Source organism: Garra rufa, chromosome 2 (genome assembly GCF_049309525.1).
Source record: "Garra rufa chromosome 2, GarRuf1.0, whole genome shotgun sequence".
Classification (NCBI taxonomy): Eukaryota; Metazoa; Chordata; class Actinopteri; order Cypriniformes; family Cyprinidae; genus Garra; species Garra rufa.
In genome coordinates, this window is record NC_133362.1 from 25,307,730 (window position 1) to 25,326,950 (window position 19,221).

Below are 19,221 nucleotides of genomic sequence, written 5' to 3' on the forward strand. Positions count from 1 at the left end.
TGCAAAAAAATAAAAAAATCATTAAGGGGGCCAACACTTTTTCACAACACTGTATATTGGTATCAGTGACAGTCACCTTCAGTCATAACATTTTACAAATATTAAAAATATACTGTCTTTGTTGTTTCTACATTAATTGGAATACTGAATGTAAAATTATTGCAATATAAAAGTATATTTAAAAACTTTAATGTTAGGTGGAATTAATCTTGATTATTTGTGATTAATTTGCGATTTAATTAGTTATATTTTAATTGATTGACAGCACTAATATCTTTAATACTTTAAGCAACCCTTTAATACTTTGACCTAAAAATTACAATTCTGTTATCATTTACTCGTCCTCTTATTGTTGTAACCCTGTATGATTTTTCTTTTTCCTGCAAAACTGATAAGGATTTCAAATGCTTTTGTGTGTACAATAAAAGTCAGTGGTGTCCAGAACAGCATTTGGACCCCATTGACTTCCATTTACTGCATGAACTAAAAAGCACTGAAACATTTTTCAAAATACAGTTGAGGTCAAAAGTTTACATCCCCCTTTCAGAATCAAACAAAATGTTCATTATTTTACCAAAATAAGATGGAAAACTTTTTGAATTTGAAGATCAGGGTAAATTTAACTTTTGTCTTCTGGGAAACATGTAACAATCTTCTACCTCTGAAGGGCAGTACTAAATGAAAAAATTATATTTAGGCAAAATAAGAACAATTTACACATCTCCATTCTGTTCAAAAGTTTTCCCCCCCTGGCTCTTAGCGCATAGTGTTTCCTCCTGGAGCATCAGTGAGCGTTTGATCCTTCTGTAATAGTTGCGTATGAATCCCTCAGTTGTCCTCAATGTGAAAAGATGGATCTCAAAATCATACAGTCATTGTTTGAAAGGGTTCAAATACACAAAAATGCTGGAAAACAAAATAATTTGTGGGACCTGAAGGATTTTTCTGTAGAACAGCGGGCAGTTGAACTGTTCAGGACGAACAAGGACAACAACCGGGTCATATCTCAGTACTAAACAAACAATAACATGCATATGTTCCCTCTTTTTTTACAAAAATAATAAATAAAAAAATTATGATTCTGAAAGGTGGGTGTAAACTTTTGACCTCAACTAAATTAATTAACCTCATAATTAATGTGTAAATCACAGAAAAAAACTCCAGTCAGCACACAAATGAATTATATTGTTGAAACAGGTGTCCTAGACTCAGACTAGTCCTAGACGAAAATATGTTCAATGGAAAATCACTATTGACAGGACAATTTAATCCAGGATTAGGTTTGATCTGTAACCTTTGGGAAACCGAACCGTGATGCAAGAGCTCTGACACACAATGCTTATTTATTTCCTGCGCAGCTGCTCTGGAATGACAATTTGGAGACGAATTGTAGTTATACTTCATTCATTTGGCTTAGTTTAGCCACACGAAGCCGCCAATGCGCTATTGTACTATTTAACCTCAGATAACACAGTTACAGGGAAATAGATCACACTCATGATGGATTAGTGGAGTTTCCAGACTCCCCACAGCCGCTATCTTTAATCGGCGGGTTTCGCTAATAACCGCGCGTTCAGATAGCCGCTGCGTGTCTACTCCAATCTGAACTGTGAAGCCATCCATCAAAAGCGTAAAGCGCAACGCTGTTTGGCTCCCCATGAAAAACAGAAATATCGATGTTGATCACGCCGTTCGCACGGGTCTTTCGGGTCCGCGTAATTTATCTTCATACGACGCTCTTACGCGGCCCTCTGCTTTTCAGAGGCCACGAGCCTGATTTGCTAACATGTCTTCCTGTAGCTCTTCCAGGACAACCTTGCGACTAATAGAGCTGTGAGCGTGTTTGCTCAAACGTCGTATTGATTTTTTTAACTCCTTTATCCGTTCCAACAAGAGGTTGGAGGCCAGCGCTCTGCCGTGTTGGAAAATGAATTTGCCAGCTGTTTTTCAATGCGCTCCGGCGCTGCTGCAGAGAGCAGAGATCTAGGTGGGAGGGTTCAGAGCCCGAGGGCAGCTGGAGGATTTTTGTATCGCACATCACTAAAGAGGGCCTTTTGCATCACCTTTACCCCTTAAGCCTGATTTCCTTAATTTTTTAAAAGAAAGAACATGCAACAAGATCGATACCCGACTACGCTTTCTGAGCTAACGTTCGCCAGCGTATTCGTGTGTGTGTGTGTTTACACGCTCAGATGTGTGTGCATGTGTGCGTTCATTAAACATATGTTCACACGTGCTTTTTGATTAGGATCTGTTCAATCTCGATGTCCGTTTGCATGTGTCTGCAGGTTTCCTGTCCCAGCTGGTACAGGATAAGACCTTTGAGCAGTGCATCCGCGCTGGACACTACGCTGCTAACGTCATTATTCGCCACGCGGGCTGCACTTTCCCAGAAAAGCCAGACTTCCACTGATGGGCCGCTGAGAGACCGGAAGATACAGCCGCCCAAGTGTTTTATAGGACTAATGCCTTTTTTTAATTGACTTTTTATCTTCTGTTCCTCTTTCCTCTCTCGTTCACTGCCTGCCTTCTGCTGTGCCTCTGTTTTCTCGGTCTCACAGCCTAATGTGATCACAGAGACATATTTCACATTTTAAAACTGTTTACAAAAGAGGCAAAAGAGGAATTTCTGTTGGAAATGTTGAATTGTTTTTACTAAAGCCATTTTAGAATCACGGATAAGAGTGATGATCATAACCAGCATCTTTTCAGATGTGGTGTTTGCTAACAAAATAATTTTAGTTTAGTGATTAGTGGTAAAAACAGAAGCCAGATTAACTTTATTGCGGCTCGTTTTATTTCAAAGAATTTTTGTTGGCCAGCTATGCTGTTGTAAACAATGTATTTGTGGGAAACACTTAAATGTGTCACAAACTGCCAAAATAAACAAAAAAAGGCTGTATTACTGCTCTCACTTGTATTCTCTTTCTAACATAATATAATTATTCAACCAGAATGTGTGTTTATTACTCAAAATATGTTTGCATTTTGCATAATCTGTGTTTTTGTTCTGTTTTACTCTCTCAGCATCTCTCCTCTGTGTCCTATTGCGTGGTTAGAAAGCCTCCAGCTTCTACCTGTCCTCTTGATGACAGTGGCAGGTCTGCATTGGTTCATCTCTGTGATATGGGATGAGGAGTAGCTATTTGTGAGCATCATTAGAGAGACTCAAGGTACAGCTGACCCTTTGTCCCCGTGTGTGACAGCAATCATAGCAGATTCAGGTTCTGTCGCTGACAAACCTGTTCGGGGCCTGGCATCACCGAGCACATGGTTTTAAACGGCCCATGTGAAATCCTTAATGACAGCGAAGGACAAAGTCCTTGAGCACTATTTCACATTTTCAGCTCACACACACGGTCACGCTTGTGTTTTTTTTCCACTTCTCTAATCCTCCCGCTGTGTGTTTTACAATGATGCTGGGTGTTTTTAAGACCTGCGAAAGTTGCCTGTGAGGTTTATAAAACATAAGTTGATTCACAGGTGCGTTACTTTTGGACACGTTTTAAGTCAATGGGTATAGAAGACATTAAGGAGGAACAAAGTTAGTCAAACAAGAAAAACAACACTTTTGATATAGTTGAATATATCATATTAGGTATCTTTAACTATATACAGTACATAAAGATTAATTGTAAAGCACTTATGTACTTGAGGTGGGATATGGTTAAGGTTAGGGGGGCAGGTTTAGTGTTATGGGTAGATTTGAGGGAGAATAAGCACTATACAAATAAATTTGACTTGACTTTTATGGGGTATGTTGAGGTCAATAGATGTATTAACAAATTAATTACAATTATTTAATAAATAAGTTATATTTGTGGACCTTTTTATGCCTGTGTTTTGACAGGATAGTAGAAAGCAGACAGGAAAGCAATAGGTGAAGAGAGGGGAGCAGGATCGGCAAAGGACCTCAAAACGGGAATCGAACTCGGGTCGCCGTGAGAGCAGATGCACTCTATGTTGGCGTACTAACTACAAGGCTACTGGTGCCAACTTAATTACAATTAATTAAATGCAGGTATGCTTTAAATACAAGTACAGTGTAAATATATCTACACATGTGTATCAAATGGTTGATTTAAATGTTAGTACATTTAGACACTTAATATAAAGTAGGTCTGAATTATTATGTAGGTAAATAACTTGAAACGTGATATTTATCATCTCAGACACAAATAAAAAAGTGTATCATATTCTAAATGCCAGTTGGAAAGCAACAGGAACAGTTTATTTAAAACAATGAATCAGACCAGCTACTATGTGACCTCATTTGAAGTTTATTCGTTTCATAATTATTGATGTTTAATAAGCTTTGAGGTATTTGGTTTGGTTTGGTTCACTATAACAGCAAATATTGTTATATTTATAATAATTAAAAGAGGAAAACCATCTAGTCAGCAATCTAGTAAATGCTCATCTTTGCTTAGTTGGAACATTCAACACGGTTGTATTTTTGTAGTTAGAAATGTTTGCCAGTATCCGGAAGGTCATCAGTTTAAGCTAATCTACTTACCCTAGTGCTGTTATACCCTTGTGCAGGGCATTTATCCTGCTTCTGTCTGCTTGTGAATATGAATGTGCCAGTGGTTGGAATATGCAAACATGAATAATTCCAATGTGTCTGTGTAAACTGTAAACAAATGTACCTTCCCTTTTGGCATACAAATAAGTAACAGGGACTCACAATCGCCACATACATTACAGTGCTACAAAAAGGACCTCAGGCTGAAAATAAATGGCAGTTATCACTTTAGAATTGACAGGTATTGTTATAATGTAATTTATAGTGGTAGCTTCAAAGGAGTCATTACATGGATTTTATTATTTTAAAATGTTCCTTTAAGCTTACTTAAAATGCACAAAAAAAATATTATTTTCAACCCTCATGCCGGGCGGGGGCGGGTCCTTTAAGGCTTGTCAGTAATCGGCCACTGTTATCAGAAGTATAAATGCCCTGCCCCCCACTATTGCATGTGAGTGTTGACAACATGATCAAAATAAAATGGTCATTTCCAGACAAAGCATTATGAGATAATTTACTTACCGTTTGTGATGCAGCTGCTGTCATCTTGCAACAAATGTTTCTTTGTGAACTCTCAATGACACCAGGTGCGTTTCCATTACAGATTTGCGTAAAACGTTCACAATGTTTTACAAATGTTGATTTAAAAACTGTTGTGAAACGACAGCGTTTCCATTAACCGATGTTATGCAACTAAAATGTAATTTTTTCCTCTCACGATAGGTCATGGTGGTGGATGTTGGTAGGTTTATGTATGATGCAGTCACCGCTTCTGGGATGCTTCTGAAACTGAAACGAGCCGATTAGCTCCGCAGACTTGTGCAGTGTAAATAAAAGGTTATCCAAGCTTTAATGGCAAGAAAAGCCCCTTATTCAAGCATTGTGTAGTCAGTTTTAGAAGTTATAGTACATTCAAGAATGATCATGTGACTTATGTACACAAGGTGACCTGTAAATGCAAAAAAAACTGTTTCCATTGTTTTGCGAAAATATTCCCTTTTCGAATTGCTTGAAAAACTACCTCATGCGTGCATAAACTTTTTTTGCGATATGGGAGTTTACAAAATTGACGTGGGAAAATATTGGTAATTCTGACCTCGCGTTCATAGTTTTGATTAGAATACATCACATCCAGTCAGGCGGTCCCATATGGTCTAGCGCAGAAGTTCAAATATTATAACATCTGAAGCTCAAATCAGATCCAAATTTTCTGCATATGATTGGAACTCCACACAGCTTCCGCATTACTCCTTTGGAAATGAATGACTTTTGGTCTGTCGCTTGTCGGAGATGGTGGAAAGGCAGCTTCAGCCATTAAATGACTGCGCTGGGTGACGTCACCTTGCACCTTGGATTTAAACAAGTCGTTTTCTGAGGGTTATTACATAAATGCTTTTTTATTGATGATGAGAACATTAAAATTTATGAAACTTGCAGGATGTATTAAAGGATTAGTTCACTTCCAGAACTATTAAAATTAACAGATAATTTACTCACCGCCTTGTCATCAAAGATGTTCATGTCTTTTTTCAATCGTAAAAAAATTGTTTTTTGAGGAAAAAATTCCAGGAATGTTTTCTATATAGTGGACTTCAACGATGCCTGCGAGTTTAAAGGAACACTCCACTTTTTTTGGAAATGGGCTCATTCTCCAACTCCCCCTGAGTTAAGTTGAGTTTTACCGTTTTGAAATCCATTCAGCCGTTCTCCTGTTCTGGCGATAGCACTTTTAGCATAGCTTAGCATAGATCATTGAATCCTATTAGACCAATAGCATTGCATTCAAAAATGACCAACGAGTTTCGATATTTGTCCTGTTTAAAACTTGACTCTTCTGCAGTTATATCGTGTACTAAGACCGGTGGAAATGCAAAGCTGTGAGTTTCTAGGCTGTTAAGATTAGGAACTACACTCCCATTCCGACGTAATAGTCAAGGAAGTTTGCTGCCATAATAAGGCTGAAGCAGGAGCAGTAATACCATGCAGCACATGTGCAAATGCTAGCTGGGAACTCATTTCTGATAATACTCCGCCTGCTTCGGCCATATTACGGCAGCAAACTTCCTTGACTATTACGCCGGAATGGAAGTATAGTTCCTAATCTTATCAGCCTAGAAACTCGCAGCTTTGCATTTCCACCGGTCTTAGTACACGATATAACTACAGAAGAGTCAAGTTTTAAATACAACAAATATGGAAACTCGTTGGACATTTTTGAACGTGATGCTATTGGTCTAATAGGATTCAATGATCTATGCTAAGCTATGCTAAAAGTGATATCGCCAGAACAGAAGAACGGCTGAATGGATTTCAAAACGGTAAAACTCAACTTGTTAACTCGGGGGGGAGTTGGAGAATGAGCCTATTTCCCAAAAAAGTGGAGTGTTCCTTTAAACTTTCACAAATGCTCGTTTTGTCTGGTTCTACAATGCACATGCATACTTTGTGCACTCCGGTTCAAGACAGTAGGGATATGGCGAAAAACTAATTTTTAAACGCCCTTTACAAAACAAAAAAAAAGGTAAAACGGCAATGTAGGACGATTGAAAATGACTGATCGTTTTGGTAGAAAAGACCCTTATTCCTCGGCTGGGGTCGTTCAAAGCCCTTTGAAACTCATGGGCACCATTTAAGTCTACTATATACAGACATTTCCTGAAAAGTTTTCCTCAAAAAACAATTTCTTTACGACTGAAAAAGAAAGACATGAACATCTTGGATGACAAGGGGTTGAGTAAATTATCTGTAATTTTTTTCTGGAAGTGAACAAATCCTTTAAGCATACAAAAGGTCCTCTTCTATGTCAAAAGATCAAGGGGAATTTGGTTTCTCATGTCTTTGCCCCTTTAAAATAGCATAAAAAAGTGGATTTAACTGAAGGCAGGGTAATTATACTAACACAATATTTAGTGTTGTGCTAGTGTATCACACCCAGACCAGCTGCTGTAAGCAGCTCAACCTGGTATTTCAAAAAAGACAACTGAAGACAACCCTTTGGTGTCAGATCACCTTGATCAGGCTTTGCTGGAAGCCAATATGAAGGCTTTTGCCAAACTGTAACCACATCCTGCATGGCTCAAGTTTTATTTAGTGTGCAATTTGTTTTCCTTTCAGGCACAGTAAAAAGTAACATGTCCAGGTTCAGATTGCCCTGCGCCACACCGAATTTTCACCGCAGGGCGAAGCCATGGGTTTTTCAGGTGCATTTGAAATCTGTCAGTGGGTTTTGTTGCAAATGTTGTTATGGAACAGTTGTGGTGGTAAAGCACATTTCAATGTTTTTAATTGATGTTGATATTTGTATTGCAAACAAACATTAATTACTTGTGCAACACCTTCTGAGCAGTTATAAAGCCACGTGTAATTAAACAGTGTGGAACTTTATTATAATTATGCATATAAGCATGTGTTCATATGAAATGAAATTAAAAGTTTCTTCTCCCATACAGTTTCAAATCTAGCATGATTGCATATGCCGGCTTGGAGACGATTTTGTATGCATACGTTGATATCTCAATAAGTGATATTAAAAGTTTCCTTTTCCTCTTCACAGACAGGGCACATTATGTCTCCTCTTTTCCCACCCATGCCATGTAGTCTGAAACAATGTACATTGTTTCCCAATGAGCGATGTGATGTCACATAGCGGTTACAGCGAGTTAGTCCTCCTCTGTGGCTGATGGAGTGCCGAAAGGGGAGGGTACTACTTTGTCACAGACTCCTATGTAGATTAACCTTTCAATTAGTTGTTATCAGGTTCCCTCTGCCTACGCGTGCGTTCATCTTCCGAATCAAACAGGACCCCATTGGATTTATCAGGCTACTTTACGCATATATCATCAGCTTGGCAAATAAGCGTGTTTTTATTGCTTATACGAGGAGCGTGGAGAGATCGTGCGAGGAACTTAAAGGTAAATGTTCGCTTTGCCAGCGTTGTCGGGCATTTATCTCGGCGGCGTCTTGAGTGGCTTGTTATCGGTGGCATGTTTTAATCGTTCAAGTTTAACTTGTCGTGAGTGATGTAACTTGACGCGAGCGGAGAAATTAATTCGGGCTATTAAGGTTATTGGGTTACGCGAACCGCGCAAGTATCGCAAGCTACTGCTTGACCCGCATAAATGGAATTTTCCAGATGCTATCTGTTCTCAGTTGCTTGAGCTTGAAATATGAGTGCATTTTGCATGCTTTGGACAGAAGCGCGTAAACAAACAGCAGTCTTCCTTGCTGCTGCCTTTTGGCGTTTCACGGGAGGAATGATATGCCATCATCCATTTGGGCATTCGCAGGAGGATATATAAATGTTGCCTGTTTGCGTGCACAGTACCTTCGTGAGGATGGTCGCGCGTTCGATAGTTCATGGCGTCCCGTGTCTTTTGTGAAGTGCAAACTAATTATAATATTAGATTACAGTGCACACAGGACGGGGAATGCCAGGGCTAACTCGAGCACTTGGACTAATTATTCACCATTACATTATTCTCCAAAAAGTGTGACTAGGTCGATCTGCTCATATTGCAGTGTTGTGCGATGCTCATAAGGGGGAGCCTTCTTAAAGGTGTAGAGCGAGTTTCGGCTGGTCTTACATTAAAGAGCCATCAAGTAGTTTTAAACTCATTATGTTACGTGATGATCAAATACTTTATCCGCTATTCCTGTTAAGTGCTCTTCTGATGCGGATAGAATAGCAGGTATCGCATTCCATACGCAGACACTTTAAAGGGATAATTTTGTAAAATATATAGGCTATATATATAGAAAATATTGTCATTTACTCTTCGTGTTTAATAATCCCCTGTGAGATAGTAGGCATAATGACAGCCTTTAGTTATTAATCACTTTTATTGTTTGTTAAAAAGACACACTAAAAGTAAACAATGATTGAGGCTGTCAAGTCTTCACTTTCTGCTTAATGTCTCATTTTGTGCTCCACGGAGGGAAAAAAGTCACAGAGGTTTGGAAAAACATGAGAGTGAGTAAATGATGACAGAATGTTCAGCGGTGTTGAACTGTCCCTTTAAGAGGCGGGTCAAGTGATTATTGACAGATTATGAAGCCAACCGATTCCTCGAGAGGCCGAGCTGTTTCCTTGTGATTGACACTTTGGTTATCAAACCAGGGATAAGTATTTGCCCTTTCTAACCAATATTAAAGTTTCTTGGGCGGGACCGTCTTTGTGAAGGTAAGGTTTAATGAGACTCCATTGGGTTGTAATCAGTGTCATGTCGGATTCATGTAAACTACAACATTGTAACAAAATGGCGTCTGTTTAGTAACGCGACCGGGCAAAGCGGCGAAGTCACCTGACCTGTCCACCGTATTAAAGCGTCCAGAAAACAAGGTTTGCGAGACCGTGGGTTAATTGACGTGTTGACTTTGTCATCATAAATTATAGATAGTCATCTGTCGGAAGTAGTCATAAAGCATAACCTAATTTAGCCAGCTTTAGCTTAGCGTGCTAGACTTGAGCTCCGGGGCTGTTTAGAAAGCCGATGCTGGAGATAAGAAGCCTGAGATTTGCCTTTGAGATTCGCCTGACTTTAGCTCACTATCTCGGCTTTAATCAGAGGACTCGGGCTGAAGTACGAGCGTCAGTATGCGTTTGTGATACTGTGTTTTATTTTGACTGTCAACATTAGAGATGATGTTGCTAGACTCTTAATGTGAAATGTCACGGCCAAGTCGTAGTTTGTGACCAAAGCTGGAAGAGTGCAGACGAGATTTAGAATAAGTGTCAAAGCTTGTACAGCGCTGTATGTTGTGTTTTTAAGTTTGAGTTGAACACCCAAAACGAGTTGATAAATCAGACTTTGTTTTACCATCGCTTGTCTGGTTTTTATACGTTCTGCTAACACTCTCTCTGTGTGTACTGTCATGCCTCCCCAGTTAAACTCGAGTTATTTAGTGGTTATTTTGCTGGCTAACCGAGTTGCGTCGTTCAATTATTTACCGTAGCTTTTCTTGGATCTGTTTAGGCCGGATCTAATGTCTCAGAGGAATGGGTCAAGTGTTCCCCTCAGTATGTGTGCGAGGCTTTTTATATAACAATATTATGGCAGATAAGTTGTGGTTGAGTTTACACGGCTGCTGTTGGCGAGCGGAGGAATTCTTGAGAAATTGTTCAATGCATGTCACCTGCTGGCTGCTCGCAGCACTGTTCTTACCCTGCCTCTGCTGTTTGGGTTTTTACACTGTCATAAATCAATGAGTTTAATAAAATGTTATTTTATGCATGTAGTACTGTGTTTTAGCCTGTAGCTAAATGTAAAAAAAATATTATGCAAACAAAAAATATAAGAAGCACAAATGTTGCGTTGTTTTGGAGTAAATTAATGTCTCAATCTAGTGAGCTCCCTAGCTAGACTACATTTATGGGCATCATAAACACGTGCAGCATTTTTGCTGTCTAGGTAGGTCGGCAGGTTTGGAGTACCAGCTATAATTCTCATAAAGTGGCTCGCTTTTTTTTTTTTTTTTTTTTTTTTTTTTTTTATCATCAAAATGTGAATTAACATGTTCATTTTAATCTCATGGTTGTACTGGTCTGTCTGGTTTGGATTGGTGATTTTTCCTTTTATGGAATGTGTGCAAATTACACCTGAAGTCACATGTTCCATTTCTAAGGGCTGGGGGGGGGGGGTGTATTGTTTAACTAAGCCAATTTAATCTTGTATATACAAACAGGTGTATATACATGCATATATAAGATGTGTAGTATTAGTATATAGATATACATACATCGTATCCAAAATAAAAAGTTTTTGTTAACATAATATAATGTGTGTACTGTGTATATTTATTTTGTGTGTGTGTATATATATATATATATATATATATATATATATATAATTGCACACTCATACAGTAAATATTTAGAAAATATTTACATGTATATATTTTTATTCATATAATTAATGTAAACATAACATTCTTCCTAAATATGTTCATGCATGTGTGTATTTATTTATACATAATAAATATACACAGAACACACACATTATGTAAACAAACTTATTTTGGATGCGATTAATCATTTAAGAGCCTATATATATATATGTGTGTGTGATTAGTTGTGACACCGTAATATAACAATAGTGTATTTATTTTTTTTTTTTTTTACAAATTTTTTTGAAAACACTTTTTTTTTTAACCTATCTTACTCTGTACTTGTGTAAAATAGTATGACTAATGTAAAAGTATGACTAATGTAAACGAGTGGTAGAGTTGGTTAGCCTAACCCCCTGGATCAAGTTGCCATGCCCATGTAACTAGCTCTGGAGTGGCTCTGGCGAAGGTGTTTGTTTTGTTGCAAAGTAACATGCATTTTCTTTTTTCTTCTCTTCACACCCACAGGTGTAACACGAAGGGATTTTCAGCAAGTCTTCTGACTTTGGAATTACAACCACAAGGGATTTTTTTCTTTTTGACAAAAGGGAAAAGAAATGAATAGCCAGTCTGATCTTTGAGGAGTTACATCAGTCCCATATCCTGTTCGGCATAATGTACTAATGGCTGGCTTTTGTTTGTGGATGCGTATTGTTCGCTCTTAAAAGAATCGGAATGTATTCATGGATCACACCTTAATGAAACAACTTATTTCACCATGGTGAAACTGGCCAATCCCCTGTACACAGAGTGGATTCTTGAGGCTATTCAGAAGATCAAAAGGCAGAAGCAGCGGCCTTCGGAGGAGCGGATTTGCCATGCCGTCTCAACCACACATGGACTAGACAAGGGCGTCGTACTCCAGCAGCTGGAGCTCTCTGTGAAGGATGGATCCATCCTTAAGGTTACCAGCAAAGGGTGCGCTTCGTACAAAGACCCGGATAACCCGGGAAGGATTGGGCCTTTCAAGCTGGGAGGCTCTGGCCCTGTCTCGCTTGGATCTGTGATACCTGCGGGAGATCTGCGTCATGTGGATTGGAATAAAATCCTTAGGAGGGCTATCGAAGGTCTGGGCGTCCCGGCTGGCTCCTCTCTAAGGAACATTGAGAGATTCCTTAGAAGCCAGGGCGACCTGGTCAATGTTGTGGCGAACCCCAGGTTTCAGCAAAGGCTGAGGCTAGCTGCTAAGCGGGCGGTTAACAACGGGCGGCTGCTCAAGGATGGGCCGCTCTACAGGATGAGCAGCGGTGGGCTTGGAGGCAAAGCTTGCTTCAGGAGTGTGGGGGTCTTTGGTGTCGACCTCCCACCTGTGACACTACTCCCTCATGAGAGAGACCAGGTATGTCTAGAACTTTTTTGTATTCGTACAGGCTCTGTGTGCATGTCTGAAAAGCTGCTTCTACAAATGCTTCTCACAACTTCTTTAAAGCCAAGTTTTTACCCATGAACGACTTTGGGGAACCTCTTTTCATCCAGACAGTTTAGCTTGTTAGCATAGACTGCTGTTTTGAGACCTCAGCAGTTTCAAAATCTAGTGTACACAACAAGTGTCAGGAACAGAAATACTCTTTCCAGAAATACTCATGCGTCACCAGAGTCATTTAGAGGTTGTAACATCTAGGAAGTCAGTAGTTTAAGTCCAGTGTTTGTATCTTTTCAGGGCTTAACTATACAACAGTGGCTTTGTTGTCCTAAATTGTTGAAATTTCTTGAAACCATAGCCTAACTCATTGTTTAGGTAAAGGGTTTCTTCGCCATTGGCCCCAAACCGCTTTGTCATCCACATGAGTGAAGTTGGGTTTGACTTGAACATTGTGTGATTGAAATGTTGTGTGAAAAATGAGCAGACCATGTTTTTATTCCTAAATCATTGTTGGTTTGCTCCAAGATGGTTTTCTAAATGAGGGCATGATACGCTACAGATGTTGGAGTAGCTGTGCAGTATTGAGCTGAGGAATTGTTTCTGAGTTACTGTGTTTTTTATGTTGTCCTGAAGCTTCATCATCCAGACCGTGCTGGTGCGATTTCCATATTTAAAAATCTTAAGTCAACATGAAACAGCATTTGCAACCCATTCTACATCTGTGATGTAAAACAAGTTAAGTGTTTTATCAGGGAAAATGTAGGCTTTGAACTAAATTTGTCATGTAGAAATTGTTTGGATTGTGAAATGTGCCTATTACGTGGCCGAATAAAGCTGGATGGAGGAGAGTTGTTTTGTGACGTCAGCTGAAAAGTTGAGCAAGTTATGAAGCATTACTATGATAAACTTTGTTTTGTTTTTCTTGGAATAACGTGCATTGATTAATCATTTAACAAGATTGTGTATTAAGTAAATTGGTTTATTTTTGTTTTATGTTGACTGCAAGCTTAATAACGGAGATCCCTACATTATACTAGCTCTGTTGTGAACTCAAGTATTTGAAGATGATGTGTGAAATGTTGACATCCCATTAGAACTTAATTATTATTACAGGGATTATTAAGAATCCTACAGACTCCCCTCCACTGCTGGCCTGTGTTTTTGGTTGTTTTCAACTATTTAAAAAGCTGTGATCTTTATGTAATAGCTTTTAAATATTTTGTGGCATTTTCCAGACTTCATATATAGCATTTGTTCAGTTTGGGCTACATATCTATCTCTCTAGACACAATGCAGCTATAGTCTGTAAGCCAATGAAAATGTAAAAGTGTTTCATTCTCTGTGACTTGCTGGTCACTTAAGGTCCATGCTAGGTGGCTCTTAATGCTCTCTTTTCCTACAGTGGTCAGCGAACAATCAGAGGCCATTTGGTAATCAAATCTTGGAGCACATTCCCTTGTCCACTCTTTATTGAGTTGCTCTTTGAAAGCTAAAGCTTTTGGTTTCCATGCACGGGGGCTTGACTGTTGCTAAGCAATGTGCTTCATTGACCCTAGGACATGATAGCATGGTGCCAGTCTTTTTTTCACAATCACGGAGACGGTCTGCCGTCTTGCAGATGGTTCAGGGGGACTGCAGTGGTGGGCTGGCTGCTGATTAGCTCAATGCGTTAAAAGGGCTCTTTTGTTGTTAATTGTGTGCTTGGGGACTGGTCAGTCTGCAGCTGCTCCAGGCCTCTTTATCATATTCTGCGAGGGGTTAAATTATGAGAAAAGAGAGGGCCAAATCCGGCTTTCTTTTGTCCCATTAGCTGGCAGGATTAGATTTTGCGTTGAAGGTGTATTAGATCTCATGGCTGGCCTCTCTTTTTGACGTTCTTGAAACTCTTGCTTAGTTTAAAAGATAGTAATTCAATGAAGGTCTGTTAAAGCTTTGCTGATTACATCTGTTCTTCAGTAATGGTGTTGAAACAGTACTAGACCGCTGTTTACCAGCTGTGGCTGATGCAATTTGCTCACTTTCTAGAAATTTCATTACACCGTTATGGTCTTAGTGCATTTTACTTTAGTCCCCCTAAGAAACTGCAGAATTTTGCCTTAAAAGTTTAGTTGCAACCAAAAGTACTTGAAAAACTTTAGGTTAATCAAATAGTCCAGCTGGTTCCATAAAGAGCTGGTCTTGTAAATGTTGAAGTTTTAATTTGATAATCCTAAACATCAAAGTCTGTTATTTTTATTTTACACCAAAACACATCACAAAGCACATGTTGGTGCATCACCAAAGGCTTTCTGCATATTGCATTTTGCCACTGGTTAGTCGCAAGTTGGCGTTCATAGTTGTGGTTTTGCTAGTAATCCCGTCGTCCCACTGTCTTCACACCCATTGGCAGTCACTGTAAGTTGCTCTGCAGTTGTATAAAGTTGTATATCGGGGTTTTCTGATGCAGCCGTAGGAGTACATAAGACCAAAAATGCAGTTGGAAAATGACTTGATCTGCTTGAGTAAGTCAGCTAACCCACACAGGTGAAATTATTGTTCTTTTGAGTTTGAGACTGTTAGTTCAGCTTAGTGTGAAGTTTGTTGATGTCGTCTCCATCCTCTGTGACTTCTGCTAAATGCTCCTTTCAAAGCAGTACCACTTTATTTCCAAGTATCTGGTATATTTTTAACTGTTCAATCAGCATTATTGTTTGCACAGCAGTCTCGAAGAGCCTGCGGCTTATGTGAAGAAACCCATACTCGCTAATGTTTTTTGAGATGCATATTAAGGCGCAAGTCGGACCAAGCCGAGGAGCAAACACAAAAATGTTTTTGCTGGCCTAATCAGGCCAGTAGTTGGGATTTTACTTGCTCGTTTGGGTTCAGTGGTTTCCTCAAAGTCACTATTGATAGGCCAAGATTGAGATCTCTGTAACTCTAGAGCTGCAGGATCAATTTTTGTTGCCATTGAACCTGTTTGCTTTGTGTTAACAACTCGAGTCCCTAAGCATTAAGCCACTGCCACCACATATATGCATAATTAGCAAGGGTCAGACACAGCCTGAAGTGGAGATGGCTTAATTAGTGCTGGAGTAATTGTCACTTAGCTAACCTGAGTCTCAGATACCTGAGCGTGTGCCATGTTGCTGTTCCTCGGGCTGACTGACCTGAATGAAGTAATGGTAATGTAATAGCCCTGCCATCCTCGTTAAGTTCCAGGGCTTTAGAGGCCTGGATGAGCTAATAGAGCTGTTGGAAAATGTAATGGGACGAGTCACGGGTCAGCGTTAGAACAGATCTGCCCTACATTCCTCTTTCACACTGAAGCATGAGACGTCGTCAGGCTTAAATAAAGTTGTACTTCTCTCTCTCTGGCTCTATTTGGTCTCAAACCACTTGAAAGATGATGCTGATGTGCATGTCACTGGATTGGATCACACAAACCGAGCCAAGAGACGCACAATTTACGTGTCAATTACTGTCAGTGTCTGGTTATGGGATGAGGGCAAGGCATAACCACTTGCACTCCGCCATTCAAAAGCGATATGCCTATACTTGTGGCTATCCAAGGTGCGATCTCAGGAAGCTTATGTAGATAAGAGGCACAGCCGTCACGTTTAATGTGGGATGAAACTCATGTTTACTTTGCTTTAAGTGATTTTTACTGATCATCATTACTCTGTCTCACGGTGTGTGCAACAGATAATGGCTTGCTTAGCCTTGAATGTTATTTTCGCATCTGGCAGATGCTTTTATGTGAAGCAACCTATATTGCAGTTCATCTTTCAGTTCATGCATTTCATTTCATCTGAGTTTATGTATGCGGAGGTTGACTAATTGCCCAACAACTAGCTGATAAATTGTCCATCTAGTTTAGCTAGTGTTTTAGTCTTTTTAGTGTTTTAATTTTGATTTAAATAACATGCAGTCTTATTATAAGCATGGAAAATGATCCTCTTTATTTCAAAAACATGTAGTTTTGCACCTCCCTAGGAGTGAGATACATACTTATTACCTTCATAAGAAACACAGTGCTTGTTTTTCGCAACATTTGGCTTCATGCCGAAGTATGCATACTTGGCTTTTCTGGACCAGTAGGAACATAGTGGTGGATGGATGAATATACTATTGGCTTTCATCTCCAAAGAGTTGTTACCTGTGCTTCTTAAAGTGCTTTTATCTAGAGCTTATGAAACTACTAACACACAGGTGTGTAATCATTAATCAATTTTTATGACATTCTTTATAAAACCACATGTATTGATGTTTAAACAATGCACTGCGTTTGTGATGTATTTGTAACATCAAGTTGAAGGCCTGTTGAGTAACAAAAGTTGAAGCATTCAAGCCAGAGATTTAATTTATGTTTGGTCTATTGGTTTGTAGTAGGGCTGGGCAATTTGGCTTAGAATCAAAATCTCGATTAATTGAACATTTTAACCCGATTACGATTAATGAACGATTATTTTATTTATTAATAAAATTATATTTAATTATATTTATATAATAATTATTTTTTTGCCCTCATAGTTCACTGACAAGTTTTGTACAGTAAATATGTTCACATATTACAAGCGAGAGATTTTTTGGATGAGAGAGATTTTTGGATGAAGGGTGCATTACTTGATTTTAAAATAATTGAAGGAGAAACACTATCTACGATCTATGATTATTAATTGAACATCAGTGTTGAACAACTGAAATTAAAGCAAGCATTGCTTAAAACGAAAAGTCACATTTTTCTTAAATTAGTGAAAATAAATAACTTGCACTATTGGAAACAAAATAAATAATTTTCAATGTTTTTCATATTAAAAGTAGAAAATAAGCAGTATCTCCTCTAAATAAAATTACCCTTGTATATCCTGTAAAAATACTTTTTACTGTATAAATACTGTTTAAGCTCCCCATCGACATGTCGGCAGAATAACGGAACGGAGCGCTTGTGTTTTTTAAAGGGAAAGTAATTGAAATAATCTTCCTGGAAAAATTTTAACGATTATAGGTTCTGAATGTTGATTTCGATTATTTTTCGATTAATCGCCCAGCCCTAGTTTGTAAGCTAATTCATTTCATGAGAACTCATTTACACTGTTTTCATTTGGTTTTCTCATTAGTCCTGAGTTTAAGATTTAGTTTATTTATGCCAAGTATACATTTTACAAAAATTCTTGTACTTTTCCCCTACATGTCTAGCTATGAATATAGCCATGGTAGCTGGCATGGGGCTAAATTATAAACAACCATTATACTTCATACTGGTTAGAATAGTGAATTTGCAGCATCACACATCACAGATGACAAACAGTGTTTTTTTTTTTTTTTGACGCATCCAGTGGAAACATCAGAGAGAACCTCGTGTTCTTCCTCTAAGCATTTCACTTCTGCATTGTTCAAATAAAGACACATACGTGCCCCTGTGGTCGTCACAACCACACGTTTCGCAGCATGTTTTGCACACTTGCACCTGTAGCATTTACTTGTTCCCCGTGCAGACGCTGCAGTCAGGATTCACTGGCCTTTAATTCAGAGCCAAACATGGCACAGAATGTCCTGTCATCAGCCTGGTGTGGATGCACGCTAGCTCCACTTAGTGGACAAAACAACTGAGAAAAGCATGTTTGTGGTGGTGCATTGGGATGTTGCCTTAAATAGAAGGATATTGTTAATTAATGAGCAAACTGCTTCAGGTAAAAGGACTCGTGTCCCTCGGTGAAATAGACCTGTCTCGGAGTAGCACGCTATTACTGCCGTTTTAGATGGGAATGCTGTGTCATCTGTGGAATGTTCCTTTTGCAAACATTCCAGATCTCATATTTGTCACAATATTCAGCAGGGTGTAGTCACCAGCCAGCACATATTTGTGCTCACACTGACGTAAGAATGTGTCCTGGTGTAATTTGAGCGAGTAGAGACACTAGTTTTGTTTCTGGGTTTGTGTACATTCAGTCAAATATGTAACCATGGCTAAGATTGGAATGAGATGCTAAGACTTTTTTTTTTTTTTTAGTGCTAAATGAGATTGTAATGCTTTTTTAAAAATACTAAGAGGCAGTATTGCATAGTACATATTTCAAACAATAGTATGCAGCATTGTTACATGACTAACAATTTCGAATGATGACTGACATAACTTTTGGCTAATCCAGCACACTGGAAGTGGAAGGTCTAGTCAGTTACAGTGTATTGTGGGTTATTGCATTCTCCTCAGTAACACTGATGTGTGTCAATTTTGGCCAATTTAGCATGACAACTGTATGCAACTATATGTACACAGTAAACATACTAAACACTGAAAGCAGTAGTAAAAGGAGTGTGCTGTTCTAAACTTAGTCTAAATGCTCATGATTGTGGAAGTGGAACAGAAAAAGTATTTTTGGGAACTTAACAACACTGGACCCTGTTTTGTACCCTGTTGACCTCCATTGTATATTTTTATTTTCTGCCTGAGAAAATCATACAGGTTTGAAAT

At 38.8% G+C, this 19,221-nt stretch overlaps 2 protein-coding genes across 3 annotated transcripts in view; both read left to right on the top strand.

Annotated features, from left to right (window-relative positions):
• The window catches only part of LOC141325908 (adenosine kinase-like), a 124,361-nt gene extending 121,459 nt beyond the window's left edge, over positions 1-2,902 (top strand). Inside the window, exon 7 of the mRNA XM_073834633.1 lies at positions 2,289-2,902. Coding sequence (XP_073690734.1) covers positions 2,289-2,413 — 125 coding nt within the window. The 3' untranslated portion in view covers positions 2,414-2,902. The remainder of the gene's footprint in view (positions 1-2,288) is intronic.
• Positions 2,903-8,268: 5,366 nt separating this feature from the next.
• The window catches only part of kat6b (K(lysine) acetyltransferase 6B), a 39,705-nt gene continuing 28,752 nt past the window's right edge, over positions 8,269-19,221 (top strand). The window contains exons 1-2 of one of the 2 annotated variants that reach the window (XM_073833942.1): positions 8,269-8,436; positions 11,876-12,746. In XM_073833942.1, the coding sequence (XP_073690043.1) occupies positions 12,126-12,746 (621 nt within the window). In that variant the 5' untranslated portion in view covers positions 8,269-8,436; positions 11,876-12,125. The remainder of the gene's footprint in view (positions 8,437-11,875; positions 12,747-19,221) is intronic. The other variant, XM_073833941.1, reaches the window with a different exon arrangement.